This window comes from Pholis gunnellus (assembly GCF_910591455.1).
Source record: "Pholis gunnellus genome assembly, chromosome: 15".
NCBI lineage: Eukaryota > Metazoa > Chordata > Actinopteri > Perciformes > Pholidae > Pholis > Pholis gunnellus.
In genome coordinates this window covers 13,132,939-13,147,076 of record NC_136542.1, presented here as the reverse complement: position 1 = coordinate 13,147,076, position 14,138 = coordinate 13,132,939, and the positions used below count along the sequence as shown (strand labels likewise).

Here is a 14,138-nt window from a genome sequence, read left to right as displayed (position 1 = left end):
TGGCCCAGATCCTCAGGAATTGTTTACATCTCCAACCGTCTCCGTAGCCCAGAACAGTGTTTATATGAAGCGCTACACAGTATCGTATGGCCCACAGCTGATTCAGTCTCCGAGGTGCTTTCATTGTCTTCTCTCTCTCTCTATAAATCTCCACAAGAATTAAAGCGTATTTGTCAGTTACAACTAATGCATTTCAGTCAGAGAGCCTGGTTTTTCTGGGCTTAGGATGCCAAGTAGGTTGGGAAAGGATTGTGAAATTAAATGTTTCTTCCCCGGCCCTCTCAGCACTCGAAGCTGAGCACAAGTCTACCTTGGCAAAGCTCGTTTTTCATTTTGATTTGTTTGAGAATACCAAAGTCCGAACCCGCATCTAATGGCTCGGATTGCTGGCTTACGGCAGCTAATGCAGAAAATAGGCTCGATATGAGGAGCTCGTCTGGTTGTTGGATGTAGCCATTTGGCTATGAACCGACTGTCTAAACAAGACAGCCTGAAAGCAGGCAGAGGTGTCTGGCATGAGCGTCCCAGTCTGGGTCACGCGGCACAACCCGATAGCTCCCAGCCTTGTCACTTTGTCCCGTCTCACTCCTCTCTGTGTTGGACTGAACATGACCTTCAGAGTGACGAGTGGCGACCCTCTGGAGATTTACGACCGATCGACACAAGAGTCGCTCTATCCTGCTGTGGAAAATCGAGTCATTATTCTCTTTATTTAAACAAAATGTTTAATGGTTCCATTTACCTCTTTCCAACATGGAGCGTCAGCCAAAAGCCCCTATTACATAAGAACTGCACATAATTAGGGCAATTTAAAAGGCTACTTGGTAAATGGGAAAGTAAATGAAAGTTTACACACATTGGTCTCATTCACAGAAAGCATTAACGACTATTGTTCATTTCAAAGCTTGCGCTAGAACTTGCAGATCATCGGTCTAACTGGTGGGAACGGCAGAAATCGGAAAAAAAAGGAAGTATGCAAACAGCAGCTGAAATAATGAAAATGTTGTGCAGCTCAACGGCGGCAAACACTGTTGGCAACAAAGGAAGAGGAGATTTACGAGTGTATTTGCAAACTGCACTTGTGCAGTCAGAGAGAGAGAGGCCTGTGAGCGAAACAGAGCTCTGTGTGAGGGGTACAGACCGTTTTTGGATGCAGCAAAGCATATTGGCACTCTTCCAATTCATTTTAAGTGTTCCCTATCAAGTGGCAAAAGCAGTTAAGGGATTAAGAATAACCATGCAGCCCAAAGACTTTCCAAAAAGACTACATTTTTGCACTATTAAACTGTGAAACGCCGTGCACTGGACGGGGATTATATACATCGTTATGCTCTGGATTTTAAATTTGTCAAAAGAGAGATGTTTTTTCGGCAGACAACTCAACAACAGATGGTGATCCACATTTCCCAGACTAAAGCCTACAGACAAGGAAGGAGAGTGCAGACTGTTGAAACTGGTCCCAGGAGGTGTTATTCAAGAGCATTAGCAAAGACATACCCACTTGACTCTTGTTCTGCTATCCAAAGCCCAAAAGTGTTATGAATCTCTGTGACGTCCAAGACATTAACTTTAACGTTCCAAGTATGACTTGTTCGCTATAGAATTTGATTTTGGCTTTGATTTGACTTTTATATCTGATATTTTATAAGAAATTAAATTACTAATTGGATATTTTAGGTCTACTTTGTTCTTACTTTGAGTTTTTTTCCCATGTTTGATCTGGCTGTGACGGCCCACAGGCAAAGAAGGAACAAGTTTAATTCAAAATTTGGTCAATCTTAACAGCCTTGGTGTATTTTAGGAGGTGAACGAAGTCTCTGCGGGCCGAGAAAGAATCAATCCGTCAGTGCACCAAACCATCTGTACCACCAGTGGTCAAACCCCCCTGTGGTCACACGTCTCATTCCTGGGGCTTCATGCAGAACGCCCTCGTCCACTCATCATTCGCCGCTGAGGTCCCTGTGTATTTCTTTCAATAAAACCCTGAGGTTTGAACCACTCAGCATGCGCCGATAAACATATTATCCAACCCCGAGGGCATTTTCATTACACTGTTGTTGTGTGTTCTTCATAGCAACAAGGTCATGCAATGGCACGGTGGTGAAGTTTGTGTACGTTGTGAATTCAAAAATAACTCAACACCAGCCTCTGTCGTATTAAAGGCGCCCTAAAATTACAGCTTTTCGTGAATGCTTAATCTCCGGGAGTAAAAGTTTTAACCTCCGCTGGCTACTCTTGCAACTTGTTTAGCAAGATAATCGCGAAGCTTGCACGACAACTTCGCATCACTGAAAAACTCCTGATGTTGATTTAAAGGAATAGTTAGACTTTTCCCGCTTCTTTCATGCAGAGTTAAAAGACAAGATTCAAACCAAGCAGATAAGCAGATTTCCCTAAGTTGTGAAGTGTTTCTTTAAAGATCTTGCAATATATATAAAGGATAAAAAGATCAATGTGCCTAGAATACCTACTGGACCACATAGATGTGCTCAGACCAAACTATGATTACACATCAGAGAGACAGACGTTCTAGAGCAGCAATGAAGAAATAAATTGAAAACATATTTCATTCCTGACAAGGTACATAACGAATGAATAAGTAGTGCTCGGCGTATTGTCGTCAGATTACACGAAAAATACCAATGATGACATTTTGACTGAACGCTCCATGGAAATGTGACTCAACATTGCCAGTAGTGCCAGTAGTCCAATGCGTCCCACACCATGAACTAGGAATAACAGGAAAACACCTCGTCACAGAAACATGTGCAGCGCTTTAACGATAAGCCCCTTTTCTCCCGAAACAAGGACATGTTCTTCTCATATATATACGTAGCTGCATGCAGCCAAACATCAGTGAGCAATTAAGGCCCAAGTCGCTCTTTGATAACATCTCCAGTCATTATTACTTGGATAATTGTGGGTCCCGGCAGAATATTTCCCCTTGTGAAAATCTGGGTGTGTCTGAGGGCTTATCGCACCAGCCACTGAGGCTGGATTAAATAATGTTCTCTCTGTCTGGACGGCCTTCCAGGAATCCCGCTAGTAGCAGCCAGAGCCTGGGTGAAATGAATTACAGTGGGGTTGGATTGATTCAGAAAGCTTTTTTTTCTCTCGCCCCAGGGGATGAGGCTTATAATAGAGCAACAACTGGGCCTATTGCAGATTTTAAAGCAGCAACGGTTCTTAAAAAATATATTTAGCAAAGACTATTATTTGGATCAAGAGCTTCACAGACAAATGAAATTCCACTTAATTTTCATAGCTTTAACTTCCCTTACCGCCTGCATGGAAATAGATTTTCTGTGAATTTGACCTCATTGAGGTTTTGTCAGACACGACGGGATCAAAACATATGACCACTGCCGTCTACTCAATCACAGGCCAAAAGCTGTGAAATAAACAGTTTATTTTACATCTCCAGGGGGGCCAGCAGCAGTGCCAACCTGTCTGTTTTCACCTCAGCATTTATAATGTGGGCTTTTCAAGCTCTAAGAAATCCAGAAAGAGCCTGATTCTGGATGGAAGCAAAAGCAGTGTGGTGGCTGTGGTTCAAGAGCCAGAATCAAAATGCCTGGAGACATGGTGAGCTGAGAGGCTATTCAATACTCTGCAGTTTATTGTAGTTGCTCTGATCATTCACTTATTAAAATGCCACAAGACAGGTCAGCAGGAAGAGCCATTAAATAGTGCTGACTGAGGCTATGCCTGTACGCTGGTCAGTGTCACATGTCAGAATACTCTGATAATAAAGCCAAAGAGGGTTTTCCAAAAAGAGGCGCGATTAAGGGAATGTTTGTACTGGTCTGCAACATTGATTTAAAAAGCAATAAAAAACTTTACCAGAGGTACTCAGGGAACATGCAGACATGACGAAGGCCAACGCAAAGTTGAGTTTTGATGTCTGGATATGAAAGAAGAAATTCATGACTGTGTGATGTGTCCCCTCCACCGCTCGACCCCACATTAACCATACATGCTGACATCTGACTGGATTAGGTGGTTCCGTGCACGGCCGTACTGCTTGCTTATTCGTGCTTTCAACACCGTGCCCCATATCCTGGAGATGAGCCTGATTGACGCTCTCTCTATCTGCCTCCAGCTCCGGAGCTGGAGTGCATTCGGGGATAGATGCTCCTCTTCTTCTGACTGCCGTACAGTATTTGTCCCTCCGACAGCTGCGCCTGCACAGTCCGGCCTGATGAGAAGCTTTTGGCCGCAGACGCCGAGCCTGCTGGCACTGTGGCCCAGACAGCGCGTTTCGGACGGGGCTTTGGAGAGTTGGGATGGAGGGAGAGAAAGACATATCTGTCCCACGCTGAGTTCTCTATGGTCCTTTGTTCCCTCTGTCCGAGCAGGAAGCCAAACACTCATGGGACTCATTTGGCTCTGTGTTTGTAGAAAAGAAACACACCAACTCTTCCCGGGCCTGGCTCGGTCAATGTCGTTGTGTGTTAAGCTTGCTCGCATTCAACAATCTACAGTACATTTAGACACACTTATTACAAAACATATGCTCAATCAATCTTCGTTGATTTGCTACCATCATGTGTTGTGCAAAATCCACAGTTTCTTCGCCTCTTGTAGCACGTGGAGAGTTCACCTGAGGACAAAGTGGCCTCCACAGCTGAGTCTGCACTTGACCTGTTGACCCACAGTAGCACAGAGGTACACAATACTCCCCCTCGACACTACAAAACCGTGGCAGGGGTTGTCCAGCCGTGCTCCGGAAAGCCCTATCCCAATCTGAAAATACTGTACAGGGACCAGGGCTAAGGAAAGGTACGTAGCACCAAAACGCAACACAAACACGCCTGCGATCCAGAAGCAGAAAGCCAGTAAACCTGACCTCGTTCAAGTTCATCCCCAGTCTCCCCACGCAGGGATACAAATCACAGCCCGAGACACGCTGTCATATGCCTGGTTTAGAAGCGAGATAGAGCTCTATTCAGGAGACTGCAGCACACAAAACCGGTGGGAATTAGCCTGCACTCTAACCCCTCTTCTCTACTTCAACCCGACTCCCCATCTGCAGGCCTCCTCTGTTTTGGCAGCGAAAAAGGGGGAGACAAGAGGATGATTCTGGACACGTCCTGTTTGAGTAGCAAAGCAGACCAGGTGGTACAGTGGGAAAACTTCCCCGGGCCGAACGTGAAGATGTATATTTCAGTCTTACGAACGCACGTATCGGATGAAAGACGAAAGCATCAAGAGTATTATGAGATTGAAAGCTACTGTGGGATTTGTGCTACTCTTTTAATTTATGGTCTCCTCAACTGAGTTATGTGAATGTTGTTGAGTGAATTTCCACTCCTGCCGTTTAATATTTATGATCATATTCTATTCAAGCTCGGTTACAGTCAATACCTCAGATTTTTTTCAGTGAGCATTGCTACCTAGAACATTGGTGATGAGTGTAAAACAATATTTTTCTGCAGGTGCCGAGTCAACCTGGTGGACTTTGCGCTGGTGGTGCGGTTTGCCTGGAGGGGGAGTGAAAGCAACCAGTGATCGGTGATTAACATGGAGAACTCCCACTATGACCACAGTTTCCTCTGAGAAGCGGCTGTGTGGCTATGTGCAAAGCTTTGAGTCAACAGGCCACATAGCTGCCAGCCCCATTAGTCACCAGGCAAACAGTGAGGGTATAAGCATAACAGTTAATGCGGAGAAAGGCCGTGTGCATCGCCCTCTTACGGGTCGTTCTGCTCCGTGTCACTGGGTGTTTTTGTTTTTCTTCAACAGAGCAATATGTTACTGGGTGTGACCAAATCTGTAATCATCCCTGAAGCAAATTTTACTTTGCAGAATTGCACAAAGCAATTACTTTAATGAACCAAGACATTGAGGCATTGGCCTTGAATTTGAAACATTTCAAATAAAGAACGAGTGATAACCATCAATCCAACGCTCTCGCCTCCAATTCAATACCTCATCTGCTGACTCGATTACCTATCCGATACCAATGCTTTCTTTTCCCAAAATTCAAATTATCAAATCATTATTACCTAATGTCATTATCATTGTGACATCACACTGAGGAACTTTGGCTTTGACCTATGTGCTCCAACTACAAACTCTAGCCCAAGACGAGACTAATTCCTTCTCTTCATAAGACATTCTAGTTATAAAATCTACTGTGTGTTTAAGTTCTAGTACACACAGAAAAATGAACGCGGTATCACAGTACAGCTACGTTATCCAGGTAGCTGCTGCCAGCTGTCCTTAGTGCGGTTATGTAACAGAGAGCGATGACGACCTGCTTACTGCACACACATCCTGCTCGGCCCTGCTCGGTTTCCTGCAGAGGACCGATGTCAGAGCGGGGACGGTGGGGCTGTGGAGTGGATATGGCGGACTCATAGGAGGTGCTGAATACTTCCTCTGTGCGTTATCACTGTTCCAGCTCAGCCAAGAGTGTTCACCGCTGGCCCTGACCTTCATACTGGGAGCTGACAGACTAGCTGTGATCTACAGGATCTGGTGCTGACAGGGACAAGCCTTTCACTGCTGCTGAGCACAACGCTCGCAGGAAACGCTGGTTTACAGTAAATCGCATTTGGTCAGAGGAGGAAACAGATATTTGTTTGCCAGCTGCTTATAGGATGTACCTATTTTAAATGTTTATGGTTTTGACCCAACAGAACAGGCAGCTGGGACATTTGGGAGACAGTTGAAATGGTCAGAGGAGAGGTGGAGGACTGGAGACAGGATTACAAGAAGAGGTAAGGAGTTGTATTCCCATGTCCCAGGAACCCACTGGCTCCTCATATGTTTTGTCCATCCCGACAAGACTTTTATTCCAGGCTGTCAGTCATCAATGTGCTGGATTCATTCAGTAGGACTATTCAGGAAATAGTTTATTCTCTAAAATAACTTTTCAGGAGGCAGCTGTGCCCACACAGGACTGACAACATTGCAGTCATCATCAGATTTTCAGAGAGAGAAATTAAAGAGAGTGTGATGGATAGATTTGTCTCCGACAGTTTGCCTTGAGAAAACCGCAAATTAACATTATATATATTATATATCAAATTGTATCCAGATTGATTTAAGAAACTTTGGACAGGAAAAAAAACACATGATGCGATATTTGCAAATCAGATCCAAAACACATATGGAGGTGGTTTGAAATGCAATTAGAAAGTGTCTTTCACGTCATTCACAACGCGGAACACACAGTACTTTGCAGATGGCACCACACCTCTCGCTGCTCGGTGAAGCTTACCATGACTGCAGCGCTGAACATCGCAACGTATACCGGCCGCCTCCTTCACTGAGTTTGTCTGGTGCGATGGAAGTTGGAGTTCTGCACCGCAACTTGACTGCGCAATTGTTTGGAAGGCAGAACGGTAGACCTCCAGCTGTCCAAGTGTTACGACGTAGTTACTGACGCCTACTTTGTTACCACAGCAGAGAGACAACAGGAACATGTTGACATCCTGCTTATTTAGTTATTGGGTGAATAATTCAGTAAAAAAATTATTATCCAAAATCTCTTTATGGTCGCTCAATACCTTATCTAAAAAGCCTTGTGTCTAGCCTCACTAGATTGAGGTGCTGGCCATTTGAGATGTTGAGAATCCTTAAAATTAACACCACGGACACTTTCCTTGTCTGATGTCAGACTGTATCCCGATCACTTCACCTTGCTCAGCTGAACAGATTACTTTTTCTTTCTCTCTCTCTAATTGATGTTTTCTCTGATTACCGTTGTTTTTGTTCCCTCCCTCCTTGTCCGTCTCATTCCGTCTCCGCACTATTTCTTGTTCTTGGCACCTCTTGACAGGCAGGGTCAGTAACAGGGTGCTGCTGACATAACAAGCGAAGTCTGCTCCAAGAAAGACATATATAGTACCTCACACCTTCTCCAGAAGATTAGAATTAAAGGACACTGGAGCTGCATGTACAGGGTGGTTTCTGCTCCCTCAGTATATTAGTGGGGGCAAGTCCAACATGATCTATCCGTCTGTCCTCCCCGCTCCTCTTATTACTCCTTAATTGAGCTTTGGCTCTGGCGTTGTCTCTCTATCTGAACCTCACTCTCTGTGACCTCACATTGCTGGTGCTTCCCTGGCTTTGGAAACAGTGGAACCTCAGTCTGATATATGAAACCAAGACTTGCATCCAGCACTTCTCCGGAGGGAACACTGTTCCACCCCGTAGAAGATCATTCTGGGCCGAGAGAATGCGAAACACTTGCAGCAGATCACGAGGGCTGAGCTTCATATGTGAAGCACTCCAATAGCCTGCTGGAAGTGCCAATGACAGAGAGTCAAGTAATCAAATAATTCTTTGAATAACATTTAAAGGAAGACATTTTACTATTCTGGCAGAAGCTTTTTATTCTGGCCTGCGGATTTCATAAAAATCTGTTGGTTACAAGAACAAATAATTAGATTAGGCTGAGCTGCATGCTTGGACATTTTTCACTCCACCAGAGGGGAAATGGCTCCAATTGAACTTAACAGCACCTCTTAGTCAGTTTCAGGAAAAACACGAGAGATGGACACAGTCATAGCGCGGGGCATATGTGACTCAGGCACACTGTCTGCCTCTGACTATGTTGAACTTGCAGTCTCGTCTCTTTTGATTTGTCCCAGATCCGTGACTCAGGATGCAAAAATGTCCTGTGGACTCAAGATAGAACAAAGACAACACATGCCCAGCAACTGTGCAGTCCTTGAAGGTCTTGTGTTGATTAGAAGATTTACTACAACTCCGATATAATTGTTTTGGGAAGGAGGACATATACAAAAACTCTTTCAAGAACCATCTGCCATAACATTTAGTAGACTTTGCTACCACAAACATGTGGATGGCTCAGCCAGTGTTCCATTCCATAACACCAGCAAGAGCACAAATGACACAAGAGACCCTCACAAGACCCTCACAATTAGCACGAGGAGCACCATGAATGTCAGATGTAATTGAGAATGTTTTAAGTGGTTCGGTGGAGAGAAATTACTGATGACCTCAGCGCCCAAACAAATTCTGGCGCTTTAACCAACTTTGAGTAGATTAGAAAAACACTGGGCCTGAATCCAAAATGGAGCGGGATTTGACAAGATAAGTCTGAAGCTGTGAGCAATAACGATCCGTCGAAACTCTTCCCGGAAACAATTACTGCCTTTCAACATCCTTGATGAAGAATATAGTGCAACTCCAGCCATGGTGAAGTGATTAATCAAACCAAAAAAGTTATTTCCAACACGACTGGAACTAACACAGTCAGACGTTAAAAGCCAAGAAACTATTAGGCCTGTCTGATTAGCAGTCTTTGGAGAGTTTGCTGAATGCACTGGAAGAGGCCTTCGACTGAGCAATTATTAGTTGGATACATTAGAGTCACAGTTATTCCAATAAATCAAAGAACAAAGTGAAAGCCGAAAGAAAATATAATCCCCCAGCTCTATTTTCATAGTAAATAGCATGGGTTAATACTGCTGTCTGGTAAATCATGTTATATTTTCCTACATTTCACAGATTTACATTAATACCTTTTCAAGCATGGCAGCAAATGGCAGAAAAATGTTGTTTTACTTTGAGTGTATTAAATATTTAACTTATGAACCCGTTCATCTGGTTTGATTTATTGCGACGATAAACACAACCAGCGTTGAACGGGAGCTTAATGAACTACTGTTTGTTCAAGAGTGTTTAGATCAATTCTAATAGCGCAGTTTGTCAATTTATTTTTATGTGAGCCTTTCTGTGTGACAGTAATGGTAGCTAAAACAAATCAGTGAGAGCCCCAAAAGCCCCAAAATACTGCATATTAGAACAAAAAAAGTTGTTTGAAAGCATGCACCAAAATAAATCCTTTTGCAAAGTGCAAACTATAAGAGTATAAAGGCCTGGTCACTTTAAAACAGCAAAATCAAATAATAATTTAGAAAATTTGCACCTCTGACCAATAGCAAACCATCTTGGCAGTACTGATGTTGAATCAAAGAGCCGGAAGAGTGTGAGAGAGCCTAAAATAGAGGACGCTATCGTAGCTCATTAGCTGTGTTGCTCTATCCACTTTTATGCAACCCTCCTTTGTTGAAGTACAACACTCCACAAAACAGGAATGGTTTGCAGACAGTAATGAAACAACGATTGATGGACTTATTTTAGTAACTTATATTAGTGACCGAGATAACAATCGTGCTTACTGGCAGTTAACACAAGCGAGCGTTAACGAGCTAGCTAGCTAGCTGTTAGAGCTTTTTTACCCTCTTCAATATATCTTTATTAAATAGTGTTCAATCATGGGAGCAAATGCGAGAGGGAAGTAAACGACAACTGTGTCTGACACCACTAGCATGTTACTGCTTGTGTGATAGTCCTTAGCTCGTCCAGCTAATAGTCCACCAACTAGCAGACCGGGCTATAATTTAAAGCTGATGTTAGATTTCTCCTGAACTTTTTGGACCCATCCTTATTTGGCAAAGCTACGAGGTTCCTCCTCGCTATAAAAAGACGACATGGGGAAGCACAGCTGCTTCACTTACACAGGCTGTCTGGTGATCGCAGGTCGCGGGGTCTGGACCTTGGTGGTGTCGATGGCCTGCCTTTCCGTGGGCCTTCTCCGTGGTTGGTCTTTCTGGAAAGGGTTGGTCCCCGGTTGAACGCGCCTCAGGGCGCCTCCATCGCGGATGTACACCTGCTCTGGAGTCACCTCCTCACAGCGGGGCCCCTGGAAGCCTGAGCGACACACACAGGTCTGCGGCCGGCTGCAGGAGCCACGGTTCTGGCAGGGGGGCTGGCAGTCAGCTGAAGAGAGAGCACAGATGGAGATCAAGTTTTCGGCAGGTCATGTTAGAGCGTGTGCCCCCCTTGTATGAAGGAGCAGTAGTAGTAGTAGTAGTAGTAGTAGTAGTAGTAGTAGATCCCTGATCTCAAAACCGGGGCTCACTTTAAATTGATTCAATCATGGGGCCATTAGTTTCACTTTTCAACCCTCTCTGTCCTTTTCATACAGCAGAGAGCCTGGAGGGGCTGTCATGTTCACTTTCTCTTGAGTCTTTAACTGCCCTGTTTAGTCGAAATGTATATGATCACTTACATTAAATCCTTATCCAATTTCTTGCTGAGGTAAAGCCTATACTCCTGTTTCATGCCTCAGTTTAGTGCTGTCGGCGTTTCAATACGGAGTGATTTCCTAAAAATATCTTTCGTCACTGATCTAGAATCCAGCGTGTGCTTTCACTGTAACACAGGAAGCTTGAAAAGGTAATAAAAGCAAGAGGTCATAAAAACATGAGCGAATGGGAAAAACTGAAGGCCAACTGTAAATAGCTGACACTTCATCAAAGAAATGGCCTGTATCTTTTATTTGGTAAAACAAACTAAATCTGAAGGGGCTTACTGTACTTAAAAGATGAATTTGTGCATAACATTTATCAATAGTCTGCAAATACACGGTGCTGAGGTCATTTTATGGTCATGGAAAAAATTATTTGTGTCACTCTGCACAGCCCACCCTCCCCCCCATCTTGGCATTGCACTCCAGAAACCGAAAGACCTGCGGCGCGCGATTGAAAGTAAACAACCTCTCGATCTTGTGACACAAATGTATGTCGTAGACGGCACTTGAGGATTTATGACATTGTCCTCAAACAGTAAATCAGGTCACCGGTCGGCGGTGGCTAAAGCAAACAGCGGCACTCTGTCAACAGGGCTGTGGAATGCTATTGACACAGATGCCGTGGACACTGACAGATCGCAGGCAGGAACGCTGCCACAGCTCTTGGCAGTGAGGAGTGCTGGCAGTCCAAAAAGGGACCCACTGGGTGCGAACAGCGCTCTACCTGCTGCACGCTTCCTGTTATTGCCATTCTGCTCAGACTCTGGGGCCACTTTGTGTTTCTTTTGAGTGAAAGCACACTGGGCCCCGAAAAAACGCTGCTCCCGATAACATGTGCTCCAAACTGAAGTGACACAGGGAAACACGGCAGCGCTGCGTAACAACTGGAGCGTCAGACTCCACAACGTCCGCAACGAAGGCCAAATCAAGCTCTGTGTTTTAGTTCTCATCAGTATCGTGATGCATGCTAAGTGAAGGACCACTGCATTACGCATCGTAAATCTGCGGTATAATGAGAAACACTAACAAATTGAGGGCTATATATCAGACAATCCACACTCTCTTCTGCTTTATGGCGAAGCAAATTATATTTAGACCAACCAATTCACTCAAGCATTTCAGTTTAAACTGCTCTGAGGAAAATGTAGCCCCCTTTCTTTTTGATGAAGCATACACATTTAGAGAAATGTGGTTGTGGATTTGTATAACTTGGTATGTGAGCCGAATTTTCCATCATGGGATAAAACAGGAATTGCCTGAGCTCTGTTTGGCAAGGAGTTAAATCCATCATCTAACTAAAGTACAGGCTGGCTGGGTGCCACCGCCTTGTCCGGAGTCTGTTCAACTTCAAGTTTGAGGATGAAGCGGCGGATCAAATAGGCCACGGATTCCAGTGACACTATGCTGCAGGAGAAGAAGTCTGTAATGTGTGAAACTACATTCTTCAAATAAACCTTCTGAAGTGAAAAGATAAACAGCGGCGAGGGCATAAAAATAACACAATAAATGGAGGTTTGCGGCTGGTTTCCGCTGGAATACGTGTTCGACCGAGTGACGTGTGACCCGTTTTCAGCCGTGAGGCACAGAACTGACACCAGACAAACAGTTTCGCCCGTGCTGGCGATAAAGAAGACAGGTCGGGGACTCCGGGCCAGACATGTGCCCCACATGAAGCCCGTTTGCGTGGCCGCGGCATACACTGCCACTGCCTGTTGTCCGTGTTGTCTCTGGGCCCGGCCTCTGGGCTGTTGAACACATTGTCGCAGTAATTGCTGTCATGCAGATTTGTCTGGCAGATCATTAAAACTAATTGGCTCACATTCCATCCATTTCGCAAATATGTGCAGCAATTATTACATTGCGAGAGTAATAATAAAATGAGAATCCAATCGGATGTAAAAGAGGATAAAAACGGCAAACATTCCTGGCATTGCCACTTCAGCCTTAATTATGACTAAAGACGGACTGGCCAAGTGTTGCGAGATTGTGTCCAGATCCAGTCATCTGAAAATAGGAGACTGTAGTTGGCAGCTTTGAACCTTCCAAACAAACATGCTGATCCAAACCAATCCGTAATAAAACACGATTAATATGGAAACAGCGTTTTCTGTGGGCTTAGCAAAAATACCTTCAACTTCATACTTAAGTGAGTTTGAGGTCTGTGTATTTTTTCTTCTTCCAGTCCCGTCAAAGTTAAGACATATAAAGACAGTTTAACAAGGTCGACTATGGCTAATCCAAGTATCCACTCTTCTACAAAAAAGCATTCAATTGGGCCCCAAACAATCACTTTTCTCATAACAGGAACTATAAAACGAAGCTATTACTATTGTCAGAGTTCTTGGTTGGACTTGAGGCGATCATACAGTAATTCTGTACGTATATTAAAGTAACCCCAGGGTCTTTATTGAGGTAAATATTGTCCATAATTTCTCTAGTGGGTTACAGTTACCTGCTATAAGGCTTGCATGTGCGTGTATATCTCGGGAAAATCTCGTCGTCCCCCCTCCACTGGACTCTAATTTCCAACTTCGAACTCGTTTCCAGTCCATTACAATCCACCAGAGATTCACCTTCCCCTCTCTGTGACTCAGAGTAACACAAGCCATCAAGTCTTTACGGTCTTTTCATTCAACAAGGGGAAACTTGAAACCAATATCTGAAATAACTCAAACATGTAGAGAAATCTCCTCACTTTACGCAGGTCAACAGTGCTACCAGGGGTAACTTGACATTTCTGAAAATAATATTGACAATGAAAGCATAATCGCAATAATCCTGGGAATGACTCTCTACAGGCCGGGCGCATTATGCGCCATTATGAGATTTAGAGGCTGGGAGCCGCTCCGAAGATTAGGATTTAGTAGAATTTGACAAAAGGCTTGACTAAAGGCCCTTTCAACGCTGTAACTGAGAGACAGGAAGTTGGGAAATAACAGTGAAAGATAAAATGGCATTAGAAATTATGGTTGCAGCAACTTACCTATAATTGGCCATTTCTGAAGGGCACAATAGAGTGGCACAGGAATGAGCCTAATACCTGGAAATGAGTTCGCATGTATGC

At 44.2% G+C, this 14,138-nt stretch overlaps 1 protein-coding gene across 1 annotated transcript in view; it reads right to left on the bottom strand.

Annotated features, from left to right (window-relative positions):
- Positions 1-14,138, bottom strand: part of LOC306706966 (latent-transforming growth factor beta-binding protein 2-like) — a gene marked incomplete at its 5' end in the record, with an annotated part of 75,328 nt that overhangs the window by 50,847 nt on the left and 10,343 nt on the right. Inside the window, one exon of the mRNA XM_079174227.1 lies at positions 10,500-10,761. Within this exon, the coding sequence (XP_079030353.1) occupies positions 10,500-10,761 (262 nt within the window). The remainder of the gene's footprint in view (positions 1-10,499; positions 10,762-14,138) is intronic.